This window comes from Papaver somniferum, chromosome 8, assembly GCF_003573695.1.
Source record: "Papaver somniferum cultivar HN1 chromosome 8, ASM357369v1, whole genome shotgun sequence".
Taxonomy (NCBI): domain Eukaryota; kingdom Viridiplantae; phylum Streptophyta; class Magnoliopsida; order Ranunculales; family Papaveraceae; genus Papaver; species Papaver somniferum.
Genome location: NC_039365.1, coordinates 132,920,083 through 132,946,814, shown reverse-complemented (window position 1 = coordinate 132,946,814; position 26,732 = coordinate 132,920,083). Strand labels below are relative to the sequence as shown.

The window sequence follows — 26,732 nt, the reverse complement described above, 5'->3', positions numbered from 1 at the left end:
GTCGCTCTGTTAGCGTCTTAAGAAAAGTAAGTACCTCTTTCTGAGTCGAAGCCATGTCTGTCTGAGCCTTAGCGAGAATTTCTTGTCTCTCCATCAAATCAACAATGGTAATAAGGGGTTTTCCTCCTCTGATTCCTCCAGCCCCTCATCCTGACGGGGGAGTAGCAGTTTCTCTAGTGACGACTGGAGGCGTTATACTTGAAGAAATGTTGGGGTTCGTGGATGCTCTGGCTCTGGTGATGGGAGGTGTTACCGAGGGAATCTATGCTCCGCTGGTGTTGGTGGTAGAGGACGTAGTTACACGAGATGCATTGATCGTATTAACAGGATGTACAGTAGCGCCACTGATAGAGACATCAACGCCGAGAGTGTTGTCAGTGCTAGTTCCATTGGAATTGGTGGCCGATCCAGACCTAAGATCTACCATTTTGAAATCAGGAAAGTCAAATTGGGTATTGAAAAGTTGACTTCACGACCGAGAGATTAATCTCCCGCTGTGGTCGCCAGTTATTTTGAGGTAAAAACTGATTCTGCTGTTTTTGGTAATTTGGGGTGCGTTGATAAGAAACGAGTTCAAACCCTAAACAAATGCACTGCACGGGAATGCTTTTAGGTTCGAGAAATAAATCTGTAAGACTCTGTCCTAAACCAAGAAATGGTCGTTCCAGATTAAATTCGGTCACAAGGTGAAGGAGAAGGGTTGATCTTAGGGAGGGAAGCGGAGAAGGTGTTTGAGATCAGAGTGTTGAATTATGAAGGTGTGTCTGTTTATGACTTGTGTATCAGAAAATGGTTTCTGGCTACTTGTGTTTATAACCCTTGTCTCCCCCTTTTGAAATAGATTGAAAATCTATTTATACAAGTCATTTGAGCGCAACCCTGATCTCTTAGGAAATGGAGGAAGTGAAGTAGTGGAGAAGTGGGTTTCGTAGGGAAGGTAGTGATCATCGTGTCTCGTTATGTGGAATGACTGATCACACGTTCTCCCACTACTCTCATTACTGATAACCGTCCGCCTTTCCCGACACGTTCTCGTAATGGACGCGTTGCACGCCGCACGATGTACATCGTCAGATCAATACCCCAGTAAGCATCCCCCCAGTTTATGACATGTTTGATGTCTCGAATAAGTGGGTCGTGGGACCCACCGTGGAGAATAGCATGGTGCTATTAGGTGAAACAACTAAGTGGTTTATGAGGCCAATATAAAATATGTATGTATTCGACGCATGTAAAGCATATCAAATTAATCGATGTGTATGAAGCATCATTGTTTTTGAGCTTGATTAAATAAGTCGCGGATAAGCGTCTTAAAAGAGATAGCATGATCGACCACCTTTGGGTGATCGTTTGGCGGCTCTAGGGACACGCCATTACTTGGCCGATCGCTCATGTGGAAGAAGGATGGTCGGTCTTCACAATGTTGCTTTGTTTGTTTTCTAAATATAGATCTATACCATCCAACTAGGCTGGCGAAGTTAGATGGTCGTGATAATTTGCGGCAGTTTCAAACTGCCATTGACGCGACTTTAGGATTTAGGGGGGACGCGCGGTCACCGTCTTTGGGCGAGAGATTCGAGGCTTCGATAGTCAGCTCGAGCAGGTCGGTCAGTCACGCGTGAAGGTGGGACGATAGTGATCACGTTGATGTCCTCGATGTCGTTTGAATTTAAATCTAAGCCACTCAAATCAGCTGGCGAAGATGAGTGGTCGAGATCGATTTGTGGCAGTAATGTATTGTCGCAAAGTATTTTTTAGGTTTTTCGAAACAGCGTGTTCACGCTTCTTTGGGCTGGCGTTTTGGTGCGCTTAGTCTTGCTATAAGCAAGTCGATCGTTCACATGTGGAGTTGGTTCGATGTTGAACACGTTGGTATCTCCTTGATCATTTGAAGCACGATCTAAGCCGTCCAATTAAGTTGGTGAAGTTGGACGGATACGATCGATTAACGACAGTTGTGTAAAGCCGCTTATTCAATTTAGGGTTTTCAAGGCTGTGCGATCATCCTAGTTCAATCGAACGATTTGGTACATTATTAACTTCCCATGAGCAAGTCGACTGGTAAGGGATAGCATTGGGTCGGTGGAGTACGTGTTAGCACTTCTATGATAGTTTGGAACGCGATCTATGCCGTCCAACTAGGCTGACAAAGTTGGACGGATATGATGGCTTTTGAGATGTTTTTTACGGTTTTAGCTCGTTCGAACTTTGTCTTTCTGCAGCGCAAACTTCCATGTTTGTGTCGGCGTTTGAGGCGCTTGTGAATAGGTAACATGGAATTCGATCAACTAGAGGACTAGTGGGACCGCCGGTGATTGCTACGGTGATTGCCTAGTTCTACTAGGAGTAGTCCAAGCTTGTTAAATCGCGTGGCCAAATTGTGTGGCCGTGATCGTTTCTGAGACCAACATTAACATTTTAGATTTTATTTAAAATTAAACATGCGTTCGATCATGCTAACTTTAATTAAAAGTGTGTGAACGCATTGATCTCTTTGTCAGAGAGTGATGTAGCTCGTATGGGTATTTTCATGCATATCTCAATACTGACACTTCGGGAGATTCATGCTACTCTGTTGATAGTGAACACTTCATCGTCATGTGATGTCAATAATGAGAGTTCAACTGAGAACATAGCATGGGAAAATATCATGCAAGCGAAGGCATTAGTAACTAATGTGATAGGTTGAATTTTATAGAATATCTGGGATTGATGCACCATTCTGATAAATTTCATATATATACTGAGTTGTTCAATACATATGTAAGTAAAGAGGTTTGAGCACTCGTCACTTTCAAATGGCCTTTATTCCTTTGCAGGATAACAGCGCATTAAATACAGGTTTTTACAATTTTGACCCTAAACTAAAAACCACCATCAATAGTTGTAAACCGCCAGACCAATGCCCCAGTGAGCATCCCCCAGTTTGTGACACGTTTGATGTCTCGAGTAAGTGGGTTGAGTAGTGAGACTCGTCGCTGAAAGAAGTACACGGTGCTTTTAGGTCAAATAATAAATTATTTGTGAAACCAATATTTATAAACATCGTTTATAATCGATGTGTATGAAGCATCGCTTTTAAACAAACAGCTGAAAATAATCGAGGTGCAATAAGCATCATTTTTTTAGAGCTCGATTGAATCAGTCGTGCATTGAGCGTCTTAAAAAGGTAACATGACCGACCACCTTTGGGTGATCATTTGGTAGCTCTAGGGACGAGCTATTGCTTGGTAGATCACTCCCTGTAAGCGGGTGGCGGATGGTATCCATTCTAAAATCCTACCGGTTGATCTAAATTAGATCTGGATCGCTCAAATCGAATATCCAAGTTGAGCGGTCGAGACGATTTGTGAAAGTTAATGACTGTTGTTGAAGCAGCACGAAAAACCATCTTTGGACGATCGTTTGAGAGCCCTATGAATGACCTACCATTTGGTCGGTCGCTTTATGTGGAGAAGGGGTGGCCGGTGATCACAACGCTACCCTGTTGGCCTCCTGAAGATAAATCTACACCATCCAACTAGGCTAGCGAAGTTGGATAGACGAGATGATTTGCGGCAGTTATCTACTACCATTGATTCTAATTAGGGCTTGGAAGCCGTGCGGCCAACCCTATTTTGGCTAAGCGATTTGAAGCGCTGCGCGCTAGATCAAGCAGACCGATCAGTCACACGTAAATACAAGCCACTGGTGTGCACGCTGACATCTTTTGGGTCATCTAAAATTAGATCTAAGCCATTCAATTTAGTTGGCGAAGACGGGCGGTCATGATCGATTTGCGGCAGTAACATACTGCCGCAAACACCAATTAGGGTTTCAAAGCAGCGCGTTCACCCTACTTTGGGTGAACTATTATCTACACTCTTGGCTTGCCGTGAGCAAGTCGACCAACCATTGGTGTAGCTGGGTCGCCGGTGAACATGTCAGCGCTTCTTTGATCGTTCAAGATGCGATCTAAGCCGTCCAACTAGGCCGGCTAAGTTGGACGGATGCGATGCGTTTTGAGACCGGTTTTGCCGGTCTTAGCTCGTTTTAGCTATTTTTAGACAATGCGATCACCCATGTTTTTGTGAACTTTCAAGGAGGTAGCGGACGAGCTGAAGGAATTTTGACCAACAGGGATGCTAATGGGCCCCCCGGTGTTTATCATGACGATCGCCTAGTTCCGTTAGGAGTAGGCTAGGCCTATTAAATTGTGTGGCCAAATCATGTGGCCGTGATCGTTTCTTAAGACTGATATGGATAGTCAAGATTTCCCTTAAGGAATTTAGACGCGTTCGATCACGCTAACTTTTAACCAAAAGGTGTGTTAACACGCTAATCTCTTTGTCAGAGAGTGGTGTAGCTTATGCGAGTGTTTTCATGCAGATTTCAATACTGACCCTTCGGGATATTCGTGCTACTCTGCCGCGAGTGAACATTAATCGGGGAACATAGCATAAAAAAACACTAAGCGGGCCATGCATTAGTAAATAATGCAATAGATTAAAATTTACAGAATATCTGGGATTGTTGCTTCATGCACCATTTTGGATAAATTTCAATAAATATGTTGAATTGATCAATACATATGTAAGTGAAAAGGTTTATGCACTCATCACTTCCAAATGGCTTTTGTTCCTTTGCAGGAAGACAACGTATTGAAATACAGGGTTTCACGATTTCAGCCCTAAACCGAAAACCACCATCAACACATGGTAATTTTAACTTTTTAATAAACTCAGAAGTAGCCCAGAGTTTTGGTTCAGCTAAAATAACTAAAGAAGGACAAAAACAAATTACTATATTTCTTAACTTATCTCTGGCATTTTCTCTCCTCAGGCCTCTTATGTTCCAGTATAGGACTTTCATTTGGAAAAAGAATGATGAGAAGAGATGATACTTATCTTACCTTGTCCACTTTTACTCACATTTGCATTCAAATTTGCAGCCTGATTTCTTGTTGTAACATTTGGCTTTTTACCTGCTTTTGGCTTTAGTTGAATAAAATCTTCTCCTTCTTTTGAACTTGAAGCAGTTGATGTATCCTTAGTGACATGAAGTTCAGTTGTAGCAGTATGTTTTTCTTGAATAATATCTTCACCCTCATTTGAAGTATAAGCAGTTGAAGTATCACTAGTAGGATGAAGAATAATTTAATCAGTATGTGTCACTGGAGTTCCAATTGGAGGCTGAATATTGACTACATTATTTATTGGTGGAGCACTGGAAACCATAGTAATAATCTTGTCCACAAATAGTAATGGGAAGTCATCATGTGAGTTACAAGATCCCCTGAATTCCTCTTGTAATGTATGGAATCTCCCGGAGGAAGCTTCACCTGTTTTTTGAATGGGAGGAATTATTGCATCAACCATTTCATTATCACTCAATAGGTGCTCTTCAATGTGTTCAATTATATGTTCAGTTTCCTTCTCAGTTGAAGTGAAACAAATATCAAAACCTGTGGGAGGTTGAAATTTTTTCCTCCATTGTTTCTTTGGCTTTTCCACTAAAACTTCCTGAACTTTTTATGCAGTAGTAGTTTCAGTTCTTTTATCCCTACATTCAGTTGTTAAGTGACCCACAATTGAGCAATGATTACAAAATTTTGGCTTTTTTGATATTTGAATAGCTTGTTCAAATTTCCCATACTTGTGTTCAACAATAACTTTTGTTGTGATATATATTTAGCAAAATCAACTTCTACTAAAACACTGGTATAATAGAAAATTTTTCTTTTTAAGGTGACTTCATCTATCTTTATTGCTCTACCCAATTTGCTACCTAATTGGAGAAGAATACTCCCCTTCCAGTATTCCATGCTCAATCCTGGAAAGGAAATCCATACAAAAGCTGGGGAAGTTTTCTGTGTCTCAGGATTGAAATTAGGTTCCCATGCTCTAAGTTTCAGAGTTTGAGATTCAACCATCCAGAGACCTTTCCATATAAGACTTCTATCTGCTTCATTATCTAATTTGATGATGAAAAATCCTTTACCCAAAGGTATAAATTGCAAGGAAACCTTGATAGCCCATTGTTTTTTTAATGAAGTAGCTGCAACTTCCATTTTCAATCTAACAAAATCAAGTCTGTCAATCAAACTAAATTTTCATTCATTTATACTCTCTTCAATAACATCATCAGGTATAAATAGAGATGGAGGATCTTAAGTATTCATTGATGGAGAACCAAATTTGGAGCTCAAATTTTCTGTATTGGATCGAAAACCATATCCATTCGATATTGGTTTTTCAGACATGATTTATCTTATCTAAGTATTAAAATCAACGAAGCAATTAACACTAATCATCAGATTTGAAAGAAAAAACACATGTATTAAAACGAAGATCAGAATGATTACCAAAAAAAGCTACGAATTTAATGAACGAGTGGTCACCGATTTTGTCGCTGAGTCGTCACCGATTCGCAGAGCTCAAACATGAAAAACAGTACATTACAAGTCTTCAAGTGCGATTAAATTAATTCTACGAGATAATTAGCATTTGATTAATTCTCTAAAATCACTAGAATTATTTGATCACATGATTGTGACTCAAGGTTAATGTCTTAGGTGTTCATGAAAATGAATATTAATTTTTTAAGTTCAAATCGGCTAGTTTCGGCTAATCACCTAGAACATAATCTTTATACACGGTTTGGTTACGGTTTCACCTAACCAGAATGTATATCTTTATTATGTAAATCAGATTCAAAAATTTATTTAAAGGTGCATATTGATTGCTTGGTTCCAAAGCTACCTTAGCTTAACCCTAAAGCAACATATGCTTTGAATGTATATAAAAGGGGAACTTCAATCAACTGGGATCTTTGAATCTCGAGACTACTTTTTGATGTGTCCTACTTGTAACTAGAGTCGTCCTCTTCCTAACCTTTTTAGGGTTTAGCGACTACAAAGACTTCATAAGGATTCGTGAAGCCAAGTCCAGTTATCTTTTCTTGATAACTCGAGTATCCTGATCTTGTTCGATTGTTGAGCTGCTCATTTGATCAAGATAGATAGAAATCATCAAAGCTCTCTTCATCTCAAACTTTGTTGATTCCACAAGTTTTATACTTGTGAGGTGAATAAAAATCTACGTTGTACTTCGGATTGCATAACTCCGGATTTTGATGTTAGCTAGACTTTGTCTATTGTTATCAATTTCCAAACCACCTTGATCGAAATAATTTTGATCGTAAAGGAAATTATATATAAGCTTAATCTGTGGGAGGAAGATTGGTTTAAAATATTCAATTAAGTTGAAGCAACTCTTAGTTGGTGTGACATCAGCTAAAGGAATAATTTGCGTGGAGTCTTGCTGGGATTCAAGAGGCGTAAGGAGCGCAACTGTACCTTAATCAGTGACAGACTCGATTAGGCTTAACTACATTCCAGTCCGAAGTTAATTGGTAGTAGGCTGGTATCTGTAGTGGCTTAATACAGTTTGGTGTTCCATCTGGACTAGGTCCCGGGGTTTTTCTGCATTTGCAGTTTCCTCGTTAACAAATCTTCTGGTGTCTGTGTTACTTATTTTTGCGCATTATATTGTTTATCTTTATAATTGAAATATCATAGGTTGTGCGTTAAACAATCATAGTAGATATATCCGACCTAGTTTTTTGGATTCGACTTGATTGATTCTTGGACATTGGTTTTTGGTACGGTCCAAGTAATCTTTTTGTAATTAGATTCGCGGACTTGGTTCTGTAAACGTTCTAATTGCGAGAGATAGAGATAGATAGAGAGAGAGAGAGAGATATATATATAACTCTAGAAACTATTTCTTGATTGAGTTGAACTTTCGGAGTTGTATTGAGTTTGTCCATACAAATTTCCTAAAAAAGTGTTGGTGGTGTATTTTGGTATCTCCGCATTTTCATCTGGAACACAGCTAGGACTTCTAGTCCTGCTCGGTTGGTCTTACAGACCAGAACACCTATTGGTTCTACTGTTTGTCCTAGGTGTTATGTAACACCCCGTGTTTTTAGCATGGCGCATGCTAAAAGATACGCCATGGCCTGAGATGAAGCTTCATCCGAAGCTTCCGTTGCTTGATAAAGGTGGATTGTCTTAAGGCCAATATCGCGCCAAAATGGTGCATTATGTTTGGAAATTGTCTAATGGCCAATACTACATTATTATGATGATTTAGGCCAGTTGGGCAGGTGGCCTTGAGCTTGTAGTGTAATCATTGCGCATTACGAAAGTTATTGGCCTATAGCCAATATCGAACATTCATTGTGCATCAGGCCAGAGAGGGCTGGCCGAACGAGCGTTGCGCAATCATTACACGCAATCATTGTGTGCATATGCAATCATTACACACAATCATTATGCTCAAACGCAATCATTACACAAAATCATTGTGCACATGCGCAATCACTGCACATGAATAGTGAAGCAAGCATGTCAATTTGCTCCCCTTTTCCCAGTTGTAGAAATTGCAAGTTAACATATATAGGGAGAGGTAGTTGGTTGAAGAGGGCATTTGGTGCTTAGGCGTCACTATGCCATATCGCGGACCCGATGATGCATAATCATTGTGCATCTTGGCGGAATGGCCTATACGGACCATACCATTACCATTGTTGCTTCGCCACGGCCTCGCAAACGAGTTGGTTTAAGTTTTATGTCCCTTAGAGGATGAACTATGATCTGTGCTTGATCCCTTTAGAGTATGGAACGGTACGTAGGCAGCCGCAATGAGTTGCAGCATTGCCGGTCCACCACTTTGTCACTCATGTCATCTAAATGTGAGATGATTGCGACATTTTTGGCCTCTCATATCATATGGCTCGGTAGCTCGATCCAAGAGATAATTGTGGTCAAAATTGATGAGGCTAGTTGCATTCTATCCCTTGGACGCTCTTACTTCCTATCAAGCCATTTGACTTAGGCATGTACCAATGGCGCATTGGGCATGGCCTGGAAAGTAAGCTAGATCGATATGAAAGTTAGCGGAGCTTGCATAAGCCTAAGGGAGATGGAATTGGGACGTCAACGGCCTATGTGCAAGTCCAAGCATGCCTTATGCATGGACAAGACTCGAAATCCAGTGATGCATGTGAGGTGCATCGACCGTAACATTCAAGGATTTATACCCTTGTTTTATGGTAAGTTGGAACGGTGTGGAATCTAAGTTATATGCATCATGCTCCACGAGCATTCTTGCAAAGGCATATGGTCGTGCATTTTCCTAGCCTTAAGGCCCGGATCGCAGCTTCATCATGGCGCATCGGGGAAGTTACGGTCTGTGGGGCAACGCGCCAAAGGCGTAATTTCCAGGTCTGTCACAGTTGGTATCAGAGAGAGTTACGAAATAATTATATGGACTGTGCGGAGTGGACTCGTCAACGAGTAATTTTCCTTCAAAAAGGAAATAAAGTTGGAGAGTAGGCCAATTTTTTCGTGGAAAGGAGTTTGTAACTGTTATGCCAGTTACTATGCAAATCAAGTTGAGCTTGTTTAAGTACTGTGAGTTTTCCTGGCCTAAGTGGCACCCTACTTACAAGTGGATCCGGAAGACCGTCTGGGATGGTGGGTAGACAACGGGACTGATCATCCCCACACGTTGGCAACTTTCCAATGGTGTGCGTTGTCAGGCCCGTCTAGCATCCCACTTACGAGTGGAAACCTGGATTACCGTCAGGGACGGCGGACAACTGGATCATGTTCCACACAGTACTACGTGTTGTTAACATCTTCAAATTTGTGAACTTTAGGGACTCCTGAGTGTGTAGCATGGGATGCACATTTGGGATACCTGGTCGAGATATCCTCTTGGCACTGGCCAATTGTGATTCTTGGTATTGTTGTGGGTACTTTTGGATTCCAGGGCATGCGGTATGGGACGTTTTCTCAGAAGGTCTAAATTGTTTTTCACGATAACTTGAAGAAACTCGTGATTCCTGAGCATCTGATATGGGACTTTTGTTAAGGAATCCAAACCGATGAGTTTGTCCACAATAGTTTATGTTTTGAATTTCGAGGATGAAATTCTTTAAAGGGGTGAATAATGTAACACCCCGTGTTTTTATCATGGCGCATGCTAAAAGATGTGCCATGGCCTGAGATGAAGCTTCATCCGAAGCTTCCGTTGCTTGATAAAGGTGGATTGGCTTAAGGCCAGTATCACGCCAAAATGGTGCATTATTTCTCGCAATATTGCATCATTATGATGCATTAGGCCAGTTGGGTAGGTGGCCTTTAGCTTGTAGTGTAATCATTGTGCATTATGAAAGCTATTGGCCTATAGCCAATATCGCACAATCATTGTGCATCAGGCCAGAGAGGGCTGGCCGAACGAGTGTTGTGCAATCATTACATTCAATCATTGCGTGCATATGCAATCATTGTGCTCAAACGCAATCATTACACGAAATCATTGTGCGCATACGCAATCATTGTATATGAATAGTGAAGCAAGCATGTCAATTTGCTATTGTAGAAATTGCAAGTTAACATATATAGGAAGGGTAGTTGGTTGAAGGTGCATATGCGGACCATGCACCAAGTAAGCTTTATAGCTTAGCCGGAAGAGTATAAATGATGCCTAAGGCTCATTTATAGTTGCCTAGCCTTTCGAAGAATGCATTTGGTGCTTAGGCATCACTATTCCATGTCGCGGACCCGATGATGCATAATCATTGTGCATCTTGGCGGAATGGCCTATACGGACCAGGCCATTACCATTATTGCTTGGACACGGCCTCGCAAACGAGTTGGTTTAAGTTTTTTGTCCGTTTGAGGATGAACTAAGGTCTGTGCTTGATCGATTTAGAGTAAGGAACAGTACGTAGGCAGCCGCAATGAGTTACAACATTGCCGGTACAACACTTTGTCGCTCATATCATCTAAATGTGAGATGATTGCGACATTTTTGGCCTCTCATATCATCTGGCTCGGTAGCTCGATGCAAGAGATGATTGTGGCCAAACTTGATGAGGATAGTTGCCTTTCATTCCTTGGACGCTCATACTTCCTATCAAGCCGTTTGACTTAGGCATGTACCAATGGCACATTGGGCATGGCCTGGAAAGTAAGCTAGATCGATGTGCAAGTTAGCGGAGCTTGCTTATGCCTAAGGGAGATGGAATTAGGTCGTCAATGGCCTATGCGCAAGTCCAAGCATACCTTATTCCTGGACAAGACTCGAAAACCAGTGATGCATGTGAGGTGCATCGACCGTAGCATTCAAGGCCTTATACCCTTGTTCTGTGGTAAATTGGCACAGTGTGGAAGCTATGTTAGATGCATCATGCTCCATGAGCATGCTTGCAAAGGCATATGGACGCGCATTTTCATAGCCTTAAGGCCCGGATCGTAGCTTCATCATGGCGCGTCGGGCAAGTTAGGGCCTGCGCGGCAACGCGCCAAAGGCGTAATTTTCCGGTCCGTCACATGTTATGTTGATGATAAATCTGTTATGCATGCTCTTGTTATGTGTCCTTCAGTTAGACATGTTTGGTTCAATTGTCCTTTTTTCAACCCCTACTCGTGACATTCCCACTTCCTTTTAAATCCTTGTCTGATTGGTTTCATCTTTAGTTATTTGACCTTATTTCTAGTGTCACCACTTAGAAAGAGAGTGAAAAGAGAGAACAGGTAGTAAATCATCTGGAGACTTCTTCTAAGATAAATTACAACTAATACACCTAAGTCAAGATTGAAATAAACCGTCTTTTGCCTTTTACAACTCATCATGCTAAGACGTGGTCAATATATATCTGACCATAGTAACTTCCTTTTCATCTGTATATTATGTACCCATCGGTAGGTATCTGTTCCACCGACTCTTCCCTTTATTCCTCACATTTGCCCGTAATCTCCCGTAATAATCTCTATTAAAAAATGTTTGTACATCCCAAGTTTAAAGGATTGAGTTGGAGTTTGATATTTTGTAGGAAATACCAATAGGTCCTACAAATAATATATTAGAGAGAGTCTTGTCCAGTTGACCCAGTCAATTGTCTGTTTGGTCCTATTTGGAAATATAAATTATAATTTGGTCCTAAAAATTATGGTTTGGTCCTAGGGTGATGTCATGGATGATGTAATTTTCATTGTGTGGTGGCAGAAATACCCTTTTGGGCCACATATATAGACAAAAACCCTAGAAAATATCTTATTTTCAGATTTACTTTCTCTCTCCACCTGTTTTCAGATCTAGTTTCTTTTCTTTCAATTTCTTTTTTCTTTTTGTTTCTGCTACTGTTTTTGTTGTTGTTGTTGTTGATGAAAAAGAAGAAGAAAACGATGACGACTATTTTCATGGATCTGCTGTTGTTTTTGATGTCGTTGTTAATGATGAAGAAGAAGAAGAAGAAAACGATTGCGACGATTTCATGGATCTGCTACTGTTTTTGATGTTTGATGTTGATGATGATGAAAAAGAAAACGATTACGACGATTTCATGGATCTGCTACTGTTTTTGATGTTGTTTGTTGATGATGAAGATGAACTCGTGTTTGAAGACGATGATGTTTTGTTGCTACTGTTGTTGAAGACGACGATGTTTTGTTGCTACTACTGCTTGAAGACGACGAAGATGATGTTGTTGCTAGTGTTGAAGACGTCGAAGAATATGAAGATGATGATGTTGTTCAGTTTTAGGTTTTTATATGGAGTTCATTCCATAAATGAACTCTGGTTTTTTTAGGTTTTTATATGGAGTTCATTTCTGGAATGAACTCTGTTTTTTTAGGTTTTTATATGGAGTTCATTTCTGGATGAACTCTGTTTTTTTTAGGTTTTTATATGGAGTTCATTTCTGGAATGAACTCTGTTTTTTTTAGGTTTTTATATGTAGTTCATTTTCTGGAATGAACTCTGGTTTTAGGTGATTTCTGAAAAAATAAGTAGAAATTAACAGGAGTACATTTTGAAGAAGGAACTGCTACAAAAAAAAGTAGAAATTAACACGGAAGGATACTTTTATCCATTTAATATTTTTAAATAATTATGGACCAAACAGTAAAGGCATTTTCCCAAAGGACCAAACTGACATGAGCCCACCTAAAAAAGGACCAAACGATATTTTTGGTTCTTATGGTGCCTTCAACATGGATACTGGATACTGATTTGGGATTCTTGTAAGTTGTACCCGCTCTCCCGCTCTCCTTTTGGGAGTTGGACCCGCTCTCCCGCAAAAGGTGGGAATTTTTGGCTAAGTATATTTCGAAGTCATACATATTGGATCTGATAGAAGATGCTATTTTATTGTCTTGTCTTAGCTACCTGAATATTTCAAAAAACTTCTTTTGTTCTCCGGAAGCTAGTAAGGCAAAGATTTCCATGTATATGCAACAAATACATCAAGAAAACAAAATGAACCATAAACAAAAAGATCAATAAGATTGTGAAGCATCCACGACAACACGCCTCTCACAACTGCAGCAACTTTTAAGAATAAACAATTGTAAGCATAGTAATATGAAGTGATAACTACAGAAAATCAAGGCGTGTCCAAGTGCACCGGCAATTTTTTCTCCAAAACTGATAGCGGCAATAAATAACACAACAAAGTTTAGAATGCTATAAGCAACCAATGAAAAAGGTAAAGAGATTTCTGCTATTTGCTGTTGCTCGCAAAAACAAGAACAATATACAAACAACATAAGCATCATGAATCGAGATAGCAGAGACACAGCAATCACACAGAGTAGAGACATGGATACAGACAGAAGTAAAGAAAAAACCCTGAAAGTGGAAGCTACTACCCATTTTCTATCAAACTTAAAGTGCTCTTAGCTTAGTAGACAACTCATCCACCACCTCACCATTCTGCTCCATAATTGATTCTTCCTGTAGACGAAAGGGAAAAACAATCAGGAGGGTAAGCAATATAGTGTCACAACATGCAGTTCTTTCAGAAGAAGTCTCTTTGGGAGTTTGTTAAAATAAAGAAGAAGAAAAAACAAAGAACAAAATTGTGGTTTTTAAATGCTGACACCAAAATACCGAGATCTGTAATGCGACAAAAACTCGCTTGATGTGTACTGGAAGGAGCTTAAACACGATGAATCTAAGACAAACAACTGAAGTGCTCCTTACCTCATCTTTCGTTCCTTTAACAACTACACACTGTGAGCCACTGATACTCGCACTCTTTAAAAAGCTGTTAGGACTGTAATTTCCCTTGCTTGGGCCATTCTGTATCAGCGATGCATCCATTTTTCCATCACCACATCCGTCTTCTAGCTGTGATCTCGGGAGATTTTCGAGAGTTGATGGAACTAAAACTGCACTATGCTTTTCAAACCCATTTTTTAGGTATGCAGTTTCATCTTTGGGTGCACAGACCCGCTCTCTGCATAAGAATAACATTTAAACCAAATAACAAAAAAGGTACATGGTTGAATGAATTAGTAAAATGTAAAACCACAGAAAAATGTCCAACAAGTATTATCTAAAATGTGATTACCTTGGCAAGGAGTCATGCTTTCTATGTAATGGCGGGGTGCCCTTTTCTCCTCTGCCATAATTCTCCTCGAGATGTGCAAATTGTCTTTTAAACCTATCAACTCCACTGTAATGACATACAGATACCAGATGGGAATGGTTAAATGAACGATCTTAGCAGGAAATTCCCTTCAACAGGAAAAAACAGAAGTTTTTGGTACTTAGAATTGCAGAAGCACCCCACAGAGATAGGGAAAGCTGATTTAGTTATGTGCTTAAAGTTTCTCCATCTCAAAATGCGAAACTTGGGACTCAGATAATAAAAATGCCACAAAATAGAGAACGTAGTGCGGCAAAGCTGCAACTTTTTTGTTCTCGCTGGGATAAATATTGTAGTTTTTCTATTACAGATAACAATTTAGAGTCCAGACAAGGTCAAACAGTTTGATGCATAGAAGATACTTCAAGATTAAAATTGGTAGACACAAAGATGACTCTCAGAAGTTCCAAAAACCTCGAAGACTATTGATTAAAGACAAATTGACAATCGAGTCCTTCACTCAACGAATGGTTGTGGGAAGCACCATGCTGCCCAGACAAATTAACAAAGAAACAAACACGAGCAGCATGTGTTACAATAACAGACCAAGAAGGTAAATAAGAAAACAAAAAGAAAATCTTGGAGAGACAGAATCTGCTTAGCTCCGCAACCCCTCTCCCGACTTCATTAATATAAGTTTATGCATGGCCAAGAAACAAATTAACCTATAAGCACCCCCGTCACTGTTAACGTCATTGGTTTATATTTATATTCTTTTATCACCACATTAGTAGTATCAAGTAATGTAAAAATGGAAACTATTAACTTAACAACCACTGGTGTACTAAAGTCCAACAGTTATGGAGCTGAACACCTAATAGTTTCCACACCAAATAGAAAGAGGAAAAAATTGATGCTCACACAGTATGCAAGCAGCATACAGGGCACATATTCAAATAGAAGACCAATCTTTGCAGTCTTGTTACATTTGGCTATATTAGCAGCCCAACCTATGTATGTGGCTTGCATTTATAAGGATCGCGCCAACCAATCTTAAGACTCGATGAACCATTCTTATGTCGGTTAATAGCTTTTAAGAAATGTTGTTAGACTAAGACTTAGGATTGAGTTATGTTGTTCTATTCTTAGCTATGCCATGCGCCTTATTACAAACAACAAATGCTTGTACATTAGGATTGAGTTCATTCCTTGAGGTTGAGAGAAGAAAATAAAAACCAAAAATAAAATAAATAGTTGAACCTGCCAACTGCTCCTGGATGTCAAGGAGTCATTAAATAACCAATAGCCTAATACGATAAGGATGTAGTGGACATTCGTAATCATATTATAGCAAACAGGAGCTCCACATGGAGGAGCACCAAAAGCTCAACCAACGCTTTTCAAAACCTAATCCACTATTCTACACCAATGATACGCAAAAAAATAAACAATAAAAATACAGCATCATTAGCATAACAGTCAAAGATAGTGTAGAGGTAAAGTGCAAATTAAATATGGCTTCACCTAGCAACAGAACAAGCTCAATTGTTACAGGTCTGATTCAGAAAAGGATTCAGCCTAGCCTCTAGCACTAGCTGATGCATGAAGCAAGTAGACAATCGCAATTGAGGCACATAAACAACATCCCGGATAAATCTAACCATATCTTTATGAACTGTTTGCAGGGCCGAAAAATAATGCAACCAAGCAGTGATAAAACTGAAGAACAGAAACTATAGCAATTATAACCTCTAAAATTAATGGTCAGGGGGAAGTTTAAGCAGAACAAAAGAATGAACCTAATTCATGAGTGAAAGAGTGTCACAACTGACTGACCTAGGGTACATGAAGCTAGCCTGATCTGCACCATGAAGATACTCCTGCAACATCTGCGGATGGTACTCGAGTATCTGTATGCTTTTAAGAGAAAATCCACATGAGTATATGTTCTAGTTAAGAAAAGAATGCATCTTAAGTATCATACTGTCAGCTGTACCTCTCGATAGATCAACTCCCTAACATCCTCTTTTGCTAATTTCCTTTTCTCAAATTCGAACTCAAGCTTCGAAATGGGGTGTGCTGATGATTCACGGTCCGCAGTTGACAAACCATGAAAGTACGGGTCAGTTAGTGCCTGCAATTACAAGAAAGGGAAGTATCAGCTAAAGTAGATCCTCTTCCTGACTTACACAAATGATTTATTTGCTAAAGTGAACTGCAACATTTATTGAAATTACATCTTCAGCTGATGGACGATCTTTTGGATCAAAAGCGAGTAACCGCTCAAGTAATTGAAGAGCCAGCGGATCTGCATCAGGAAACTTCTGCGAGAAAGGGAGTGGTGTTTTCTTCCTCATATTACTTAGATATCTTCTAGCCTTTTCGTTTCGAATCTGCACATGGTATAACAAGCTAACATCAGTATCGAAGTAACAATAAGTCAATCATAAATTAACACTAAAAAAAGGCCCGGATAGTTACTTCGTAGGCTGTAATGGCCATCTCTCGTGATGGCTACAAGTTTTACGAAAAACACTGGGAGCAGCATAATAATGTGTATCCAAAACAAACTGAAAGTAGCATATGGAGAAGTCTAACACACTTTTTACTAGCTTTTATACAAAGCAACACTTGATGGGAGAAGGCACTTACTCTTGTAATGGATTCGGTTGAAGGTGTACCAAGCAGATCGGTCATAAGATCCAATTGATGCACCACATTCTTCCCAGGAAACAGTGGCTTCCCTGAAAGCATTTCTGCAAATATGCATCCTATGCTCCAAATGTCAATCGCAGGGGTGTACTGCAAAATAAAATCAAAAAATTCAAGGAAACACCTTAGGTATACTAATCACAACTGGTGATAATACTCAATCCATCGTCCCAGTAATAGGTGTCAATGACGAGGTCATATATATAGAGAAATATCTTAACCAGGATATAGAGATATTAAAAGTGACAAATAGCTTTAAAGGTAAAAGAGATTACAAGTGAAAAATAGTTCTGGAAGCGAAGTTTCTTAGCCATCAAAAAGGTTCTACAGGTACAACAAACTGTGAACATCTTATTCAGCAGTTGCACTGGCAGTGGGATGTGTGTCTACCCATCCATCCTTCTACTCATATAGCCTTGTTATGTGATGTCTCACTTTTACCTTAAAATGGAAGACTTCTGAGTAACTTAATACCAGCAACTATAATCCAGGTCTTGATCAGCGTTCTACCAAGCAGTGATAGTAGCTTTGGTCATTCTATTTAGGTCATTTCAAAATTTTGATATCCTCGGTTATTTACATTTGTCAAAACTTTCCTAGAATCCTCTACAAAGTTTCATTATTTATGGAATGTGTGCTTCAGTATTGATTAAGTTGGTTACTTTCCCTCTCGTTAGTCTCCAAATAAGTTAGGTAACTCAAAAATCATGCGACCAACATGCCTCCGTCCTGATATGTGAACTGCAATGTGCCTCCAGGAACATAAGATAAATATCTATGTTCTCAGAAATGCAAAATAGTTCAAACTAATGATTTAAAATGGTGAAATAATTAAAAAGTAATCAGCAAATTTGGAAAAATTAAGATTATTCCAATATGAGTTCATATATGCAGACAATATCCATGACAAGACAGAGATGGTCAATCAGCTTACTTTTGAGAAAAAAGAGCCACAGAGTTCAGGAGCACGATACCATCGGGTTGCCACATAATCCTTAAAAAGACAATTAGGAATGTAAGTAATGTATATTGTCAAGTAGAAGCAGCAGATAACAAAAATCCATTGCATTATAAGAGAAAACATACTGTCCAGAATATAGCTGATGGGGCATCATTAAATGACACACGAGCAAGCCCGAAATCACAAATCTTCAGCTTGCAATCCGCGTTCACAAGAATGTTTTTTGGCTTTATATCACGATGAAACACATTTGCTGCAAGCAGGAAAAGAAATTCTCACTAATTATTGAAGACAGAAAGCACACTAAACAAGAACAGAATACATCAAAGGAAAAACTTTTAACCTGTATGTATATATTTTAACGCTCTAAGAAGCTGGAACAGAAAGAACTGATGGTGTTCGCGAGTAAGATCGTCATTCACTTTAATTACTTGGTGGAGGTCAGACTCCATCAACTCAAATACAACATAAATATCTTTGAATTCTCTTCGAGATGGAGGAAGCATTATATGCTTTATTTCAACAACATCTGGATGCCGTAGCAGCCGAAGAAGCTTGATTTCCCTTAGAATGCGCATAGCATCAGAAACATGTCCAAATACATCATTTATCTTCTTAATTGCTACCTTCTCACCAGTGTGGGTGTCGACTGCAGACCCAACAATGCCATAACTTCCTTTTCCAATGACTTCCTGGATTTGGTAGCGACTTGCCTCACCATACTCGGTGAAGAACTCTGTGTCCACCGTGACCTGAGTAAGAAAGGTATATCACTAACCAAAATCATTAAAGAGACAACTTCCTATATGATAATGGATCAGATGCGGTATTTACGGTACTTATAAAGTCACAACACCATCTATATTACAAGTACATCCAGTGCAGCATGTCTCGGAATGAAGTGGAGATTGTGCACCACCAATTATGTTTCATGACCACATCAAAATCACAAAATTTCATCAGTAGTCTAGGACTTGCTAGGTTTGAGAAACAATTTCTTATGGGTCCTTTTAGGCAAACCATGGGTTTGTGGATATAAAACAGAAATAATTTTCTGAGCCTGCAAAGTTATCACTACGTTCAACAAAAGGAGATGTGGGTACAATCTTTTTTGCTCAGGAAATCCAGGGAGAAGCTTGAAAAACAAAAGAACAGGCTTGAGAAGAACAAGTATCACTTTCCTAGAAGAATCCCATTATCCTTACAATATAGCTTCCTGCGTCCTCGGTATACTGAGAACACCACCCACAAAAAGGATATCTACAACTAAGGTTTCTTGGGACCCATTAACAAATATTTGTTTATGAGTTGACAATCCCAAAAGATAACTTCAATGGAAATCTGGAGACTGCGGGAGCAGTAGTAGTCAATGTCGAACGTTTGAGGATAGTTAGACCTTTTCCTTCTGGAAATGCATAAGGTTGTCATAGTTAAATGGTTGCACGTGTTTTTCTAGAATGTGATGAAAACTAAGTCGAATCCCTCTTTTGCGTTTGTAACCCTAACATCCAGAAACATCAAACACAATTAGAGGCCACAGCATATTGATCATTTCCTTCTAGCCACTTAATTTTAGTATTAATTGATTGTTAAGTAGTTCTGAAGTAAAGTGCTAAAAGAGAACCTTTCTGAAACCTCAAGCGTGAAGGGTAAACCTTAAATTCCAAATGACAAAGTCCAAACTTCAGCCTACTAATCCATTAGGATCTTGAAGGAGAAATGTTCTCCAACGACTAACTTGGATCAGGAAAGGAACCACATATTAATAAACAACCAAAATTTGACTAAATCATCCCCAACCTTCCGAACCATCTCTTAAGGATTAGATTATATACACAAATCCCAATCTCATCAACATACCAAAATAAGTAAAGGAGCAACTTGCAAGCTAAAGCAAGCATAAACTTTAAGGAGAGGGTCGTAAATCAATTTAGAACAAATTAGCAGATATAAGCAACAGTTAGCATTTGATAACAAGCTAAGTGGTTTAACCTGACACGTCTCTAACATATTAAATACAACATGGAGAACACGCCAAAGTCCAACAAGAAACAAATACTCCCTCCATCCCACTATTAATTGACCTAGTTTATTAAACAAATCAGTTTAAAAGTAGGTCAATTAATAGTGAACGGAGGGAGTAAATTTTGGGTCGATATCATAGAAGACTTTAAAGTAAATATGACCAAAAAATGGCGAGCAGGCGATATAAAGTTAGCCAGTTGTATATAAATAAATCCGAAAAATCAAATATTCAAATTGATTCTAAGAAACTTATTCCCACTCTCTAAGCCACAAATTGCAACAGAACCATCTAATAAGCTAATAGATAATACTATTCATCTAGGATATATTGAATATCCAAAAATGATCTTGCTAACACAGTACTAAGCAACTTAGGTTGTGTGAGTTCCACTAACAGCTCTAACAAGAAGACCCACATATGCTGAAAATTAACCAGGATGAGACAACTTTGAGAGGGAGAACGCTATCTCAAGAAAATAGGCATCTTGTTCGAATTAAGAATGGAGGTCTTCGAAAATGTTCAGGATATAGAACAAAGTAATCTCGACAAAATGGATTTTTATTCAGAACAAAGTTTCTGTAACAAGAAGAACTCAACTAAAAGATTGGAATCATCTCAAATATTACTAAGATTGGAATCATCTCAAATATTACTAATGTGAACATATGGAATGGGAGATTCCAAGCTGTATTTCAATCTATTTTCTCAATCCAACCTTGGAACTTTCTACTGGAAAATTGCATGATAGAATAAAAGGGAAGAGCGGTGGTAAGTTAATGAACTAAAAACTGTAGCCAAGAAAATAATATTAGAAAGACTGAGCTGCAGCAGTTTAACAAAACAACAAGAGAGAGAGAGAAACAGCTTACTTTCTTATTTTGAGAGTCAAAAGTGGCGATCCAGTTTTGTCGTTTAGGGACTTTGATGGACTTCAAACCAGAAAGGTCAAAGTCTTCAATTATCGTGAGCTCCTCCTGTTGTTGTTCGTCTTCTTCTGGAACTGTTGCCGGTAATGTTATTTGTCTGGTTTCTTCGTTGTCATCATTCTTGTTGTCGTCTGTGTTCAGTTTGCGATGAGACGTGGAAGAGGAAGATGTTGAAGAAGAGGATCGACGTTGAAACCAACGACAAACCCCATCCACGAGTGTTCCTCCTCCCCCCATTTGTAGCACTCCCTCAATAAACTAGATCAGATCCACTCCCGCCATTGCCAGCCCTATTAACACTTCGTTTCTCCAACACGGGAAATTAATGGCAGCCCAAAGTTGAGACTCCAATTTGCTGTAGTCTCACAAATCAACTAATCCTCCGGTCACCTGATTGGGAAATATATTAATACAGCGGAATTCATATTCAACAAAATGCATGCACATGATGCCTTTCTCAGACACAACTACCCCCAGTAGGATCAACGGTTCAATTTTATACCTCATGATGCCAGTGTATAAGCATCAAGTACTCATCTAACATCTAATGACAATCAGTCTTTTGCAACAGCAACATTGATCACTACATCTACCAGATTTCATAACCATGACATTAGCATAAAAACAAAAGCTGAAAGCTTCAAGAATCATGCAATATCATTGAATTACCAGTTATCTTCAGTTCCAAGATTATATCACACGGTACGTGCAATATGTACCATTTCAACTAATTATGCTCAGCGAACTTGCTTTTAAATGGACTAATGTTAATGAAGTGGGTGGACCACCAACCTCTGTCAATGGATAAGCTCCAGACCGATTTACTCAAGCCCAAGGTTTTCTTGCTCAGTCTCTGAAAAAAGAAAGCAGTGAAGAAAAGTAAACACTAGATTCTAGTACGTTGACCAAATCATTAATTTAGCAAAGAAAAAAAAAGTATCAAAGAAGTAACTAAGAAAAAACAAGATATACTTTTAACCCCAATCAGTTGTAGGGGTTTAAAAGGTCTAATGTCCCAACATTAGGTTTCCGACGTTCCAATATCTTCAATTACCCTAATCGAACTCTACAACTTTTATATCACAAGTCCTTACCAGCTTAAAGAGAGTTTCCAGATTAAAGCATCAAGGTTTGGCTCATAAGTTCCCGGTCACTGATAAACTGTAATCCACCACCAGTTCACTGCCCATGATTAAACATGACTTGCTATACCGCTAACTATTTGAGCACAAAACTTAATTTGATCACATCAACCTCTTTTCTTTTCTTTTGAAGATAAGAGACACTACTAACCCACAACTTATGCAGATTACATCCAAATACAATTGATCTCAACCATTAAGTAAGGGATCAATATTCATCTTCACATCATAATGCTCAAGTACAAAATGATTTTTAATCAAGGAAAATAGATCAGTCCGTCTACTATAACTTAGAAACAGCGGTTTATTTCCTACTATTATACCCATCAAAACATGTAAGGCTATGAGGTAACATCAAGATACAGACCTCCAGCGATCATGAAACCAAAAAAGTACCAATAAATGGAAATTCTGCCCAATCCTTTTTAGCAGCCGTAACTTTCAAACTAGAAGTAAGAATCAGACATATATAGACAACACCAAAACTAGTTGAAACAAAGCAGGTCAAGTTTGATCTGAAGTTCCAAAATGACAGGATAACATGTTTTAACTTTTAGGGATTGGGAACATCACAATGGCGAGTTTGAAACTAATACATCCAAAATAGCTTATTTTCGTGTATTAAACTTCCACGATAATTTTTGAATTAAATTCAGATTTTAGTTCAAATCCGTACCTTTTCTTTAAAAAGAAAAAGGAAAAAAAATCACACAAACAAACTTTTCATGAATTAGAAGGTAGCGAAAATCACCTTAGATGATATGATAGCTTGAACTCAAGCCGTTAATCCCAACTTTCAATCAGAAAAGACTTTTTATAGTTAGATTTCTTCAACGCAATGGAAAACCTAGAATACTTCACCAGAAAGAAAATAGTATAACATCATCAATCAGAAATATGTAAGATCTCACTGTACAAGTCTAAAACCACACACCGTCATCAATAATATTAGTCGCTCTCGATCTCCTCCAGATTTTCGGTTCACTGCTCTCTGTCAACGCTCTATATTTTTGTGTTAGTTGTTTTCTCAGTATTTTTGACTATTCTCACATCTACCGCGTAGATGGCCCCCTAGGGTGTTTGAAATTACATGATAATTATTTAAGTCAAAAAGTTAAAAGTTAAAAATGAATGGTTTTTAAGAACAAAAAAGATGTACCAGGGGTTAGTCCACGAGTGAGTTGGAGGGAGTTTAATGTATTTTGAATCTTGGGGATTTTGAGGGAGTGTAAGAAAGTATTGAGAGTTTGAGAGAGTTTGGTGTGTTGAGTGTATGGAGTTTGAGAGACTCTCCCAAAATCTCTACTTTTTTGAGAGATTTGGAGTGAGGCAAAAATACACTATAAACTCCCTACAACTCCCCAGAACTCCAAAAAAAAAACAAACTCCCTATCATTCTAATTTTTACCACTAACAGGGAGTTTAAGAGTTTCTTTCAAACTCCCCCACGACTAACGGGGTTTTCTAGGGAGTTGGGAAGACTCTTCTAAACTCTCCCACGACTAACGGGGATTTTAAGAGACTCCCTCGAACTCCCTCACGACTAACGGGAAAAAACACAACTACACCCAACTCCCCCAACTCCCTTGAGGACTAACACCCTGGTATTTATTACTGATGCAAATGCAGTAACTGCAGGTTGCGACGAAAGACTTTGGTGGTCGAAGATGACTCAGCTTCCACCGATTGACATCCCTCCAAAACTCCATCTTTTGGGCTATGGGGTGCTTTTCATGACTCAGCTTCCAACGATGAAGATGCTATGTCATGGAGGAGTGAATGTTAATAGTGAAGCTTCGTGATATGGAAGATGAACGTGTGGAGTATTTATTTCTTTTACGGTGGTTTCTCACGGTATATGTGGTCTTACTGTTACAAGTTTTGTTAGAACATTGTTCGGCCGAACTCACATGCGTTGCTATCTCAAGCCTGTTTGTCAATCTTGGTGATCATAACTATAAGTCTTGATTTCTAATCTATTATAGCCAAGTCTCGGACTAGGATAAAAAGTGTAGTTGAGCTCAAGGACCTCATGGCGATTCATCGTACAAGTAGAAGAACTACTCAAGGAACCGGTGGAACTTCTCGACAAAAAGGTATGTGAAGACTTGAATTTATCTATCACTCAAAAATCTATCTACTCTATCTCCTACTCTTTGAGACAAGAATTCGTATGCTATATATATAGACTTGGATTATACACACTTGGTATTTCGAGCCGAGTATACCTCGCCTATCTATATCTCAAAATATATGTTGGTAAGCTTTTCGCTTCGATCAAGTTTATCTTTACCTAGTGACGAAAGTCATGATATGTTTCAATCACTTTGAAAATTGCTTTGACGAGAAATGGTGTAACAACTAAATAACGTCCTTTAAGAATGTTTCAATGATTGAAATGAGAGTTTAGATTACATAACCAATGATGGACATAAGCATTGTTGTGGAAACACATTTATGTATAAGTCATATTCCTTGAACCAAAGTGTGCGAACTTTGTTGATCAACAGAAACCGGAAGAATGGATTTTCCAAGTCTGCGAACTCCCGAACTTCTCATCCCGAGAAATTCTGCTGGAGTTGACGAACTAACCCAGTCCGCGAACCGGCGGAAGGTCTTTTGTCGAGATTTTCTGCTGGAGTTTGTAAACTCTGCCCGGTTGCTTAAGTCCGCGAACCTAGTATGCGAACTTAAGAAGGTTATATATCTGAAGATGATTTCTGAACTTAAACTTAAAAAGACTAAGGAATGCAGTTTGCAAACCGTGGCTATAAAAGTTCATGAACCGATTCAAGTGAATCAAATCATCTTTGCTTCAATTGTGTCTTATGTAGTACATAAGATTTCCTTGCAATTGAACAACTGTCTAACTAGTTCATTTGAAGTCATTTGAACTAGTTATGGTGAAGAAGAACATGGTTGATATGAAATGCTCATATGGCTAACCTTTTGGTTAACTATTATTGAACCAAAAAGTGCATACGTTTGGGTACGGTTAACAAACCTAGAAGCGTGCATTGTCAAGTGTGTGTAACAAGCTAAGTTTTCGATCTAACGGTTGAGAAATATTAGCTTGAATCTAAATCAGGTTTTCATATAATGGTGGATATTGTTTGCTTTGTGACCAAGGCAAAACCCTGATTTGAAAGACTATATAAAGGAGACATCTAGTATTGTGCAAAACTAATCCCCACACCTTACGTGTGATACTAGTTTGCATACTAGAGTCGATTCTCCTTTAACCTTTGGTTTTATTCTTCTAAAACTAGGTTAACGACTTAAAGACTTCATTGGGATTGTGAAGCCAGACCGATACTACTTTTATCGTAGTTGTGTGATCTGATCTTGGATCTTCTATCGTACGACTACAATCAGATTGATTGGATTGAGATTGATATCTCCGATAGGCAAGATATAAAAAGTAATCACAAACATCTTCGTCTCATTGTTTGTGATTCCACGACATCTTGTTTCGCTACCATACGATTAAGATTGTTGTGAGGTGATTGATAACTCTAGGTTGTTCTTCGGGAATATAAGAACGGATTATCAATTGGTTCCTGTTCACCTTGATTATTATCAAAAGACTGAACAAAACCTTTAGGGTTTATCGGTGTGAGACAGATTGATCCTTTAATATACTTGTCTGTGTGAGACAGATTTGTTTATTATCAAAGCCTGCGGTTTTGGATCGTAACAACTCTTAGTTGTGGGTGAGATCAGTTAAGGGAATCAAGTGCGCAGTATCCTGTTGGGATCAGAGGCGTATGAGCATAACTGTATCTTGGATCAGTGGGAGATTGATTGGGGTTCAACTACAGTCCAGTCCGAAGTTAGCTTGGAGTAGGCTAGTGTCTGTAGCGGCTTAATACAGTGTGTGTTCAATCTGGACTAGGTTCTGGGGTTTTTCTGCATTTGCGGTTTCCTCGTTAACAAAATTTCTGGTGTCTGTGTTATTTCAATTTCCGCATTATATTGTTTTATCTTTATAATTGAAATAATACAGGTTGTGCGTTAGATCATCAATTAGAGTAATCCAACCTTTGGTTGTTGATTGTCATTGATTGATCCTTGGATATTGGTCTTTGGTACCATCCAAGTTATTCCTTGTGTTTGATTAAAGACTCGCTGATTTCTATTAGCTCGAGTAAATCAAAACAAGAGAGAGATATTAACTCCTCGATATACTTTAGTCTAGATTGAGTCTGACTGTCTAGTTGATTCTCTAGCAAAGTATATTGGAGTTTATGGGAATATGTTGCAGCCAACTGGTAGATTTATGGTTCGAGATTTGGGCGTGTTAGAAGGAGACTCAATGGATAGAACTTTGTGGGATGACTTGATATAGCTTAAAAGGCTTGGTATGGGTCTTTGGTTCGATTGAATCTGGCTATCTAATCCGTGGTAAAGAAAACAGAGCTGCATGTTTTTCCGAGAGTTTCAGTGAAGAATTTCCGGGAGTTTTGGCGAGACTTAATCACCCTAGTGAGTTGTAATCATCCTGTTACGATTTAACAGGGGTGGTAGGTTGTGTTGTTTCG

The 26,732-nt window shown here is 38.9% G+C and overlaps 1 protein-coding gene across 4 annotated transcripts; it reads right to left on the bottom strand.

The window, feature by feature from the left end:
- Positions 1–13,374: 13,374 nt before the first annotated feature.
- On the bottom strand, positions 13,375–23,202 carry LOC113303101 (mitogen-activated protein kinase 9-like). Of its 4 annotated transcripts, none has more exons than XM_026552099.1 (14): positions 22,943–23,202; positions 22,144–22,231; positions 21,842–21,902; positions 20,993–21,439; positions 18,441–18,849; positions 18,223–18,350; positions 18,071–18,130; positions 17,077–17,226; positions 16,662–16,817; positions 16,421–16,558; positions 16,261–16,334; positions 14,407–14,511; positions 14,037–14,292; positions 13,375–13,787 (listed from the first exon to the last, which is right to left on the bottom strand). In XM_026552099.1, exons 4-14 carry the CDS (start codon positions 21,284–21,286, stop codon positions 13,719–13,721), a joined length of 1,839 nt encoding a protein of 612 aa, XP_026407884.1. In that variant the 5' UTR covers positions 21,287–21,439; positions 21,842–21,902; positions 22,144–22,231; positions 22,943–23,202; the 3' UTR covers positions 13,375–13,718. The 4 variants fall into 4 exon arrangements, with proteins under 4 accessions (XP_026407884.1, XP_026407883.1, XP_026407885.1 ...); XM_026552098.1 differs by having other exon boundaries at positions 22,144–22,210; XM_026552100.1 differs by lacking the exon at positions 22,144–22,231 and having other exon boundaries at positions 21,719–21,902.
- Between the last annotated feature and the right edge of the window lie 3,530 nt (positions 23,203–26,732).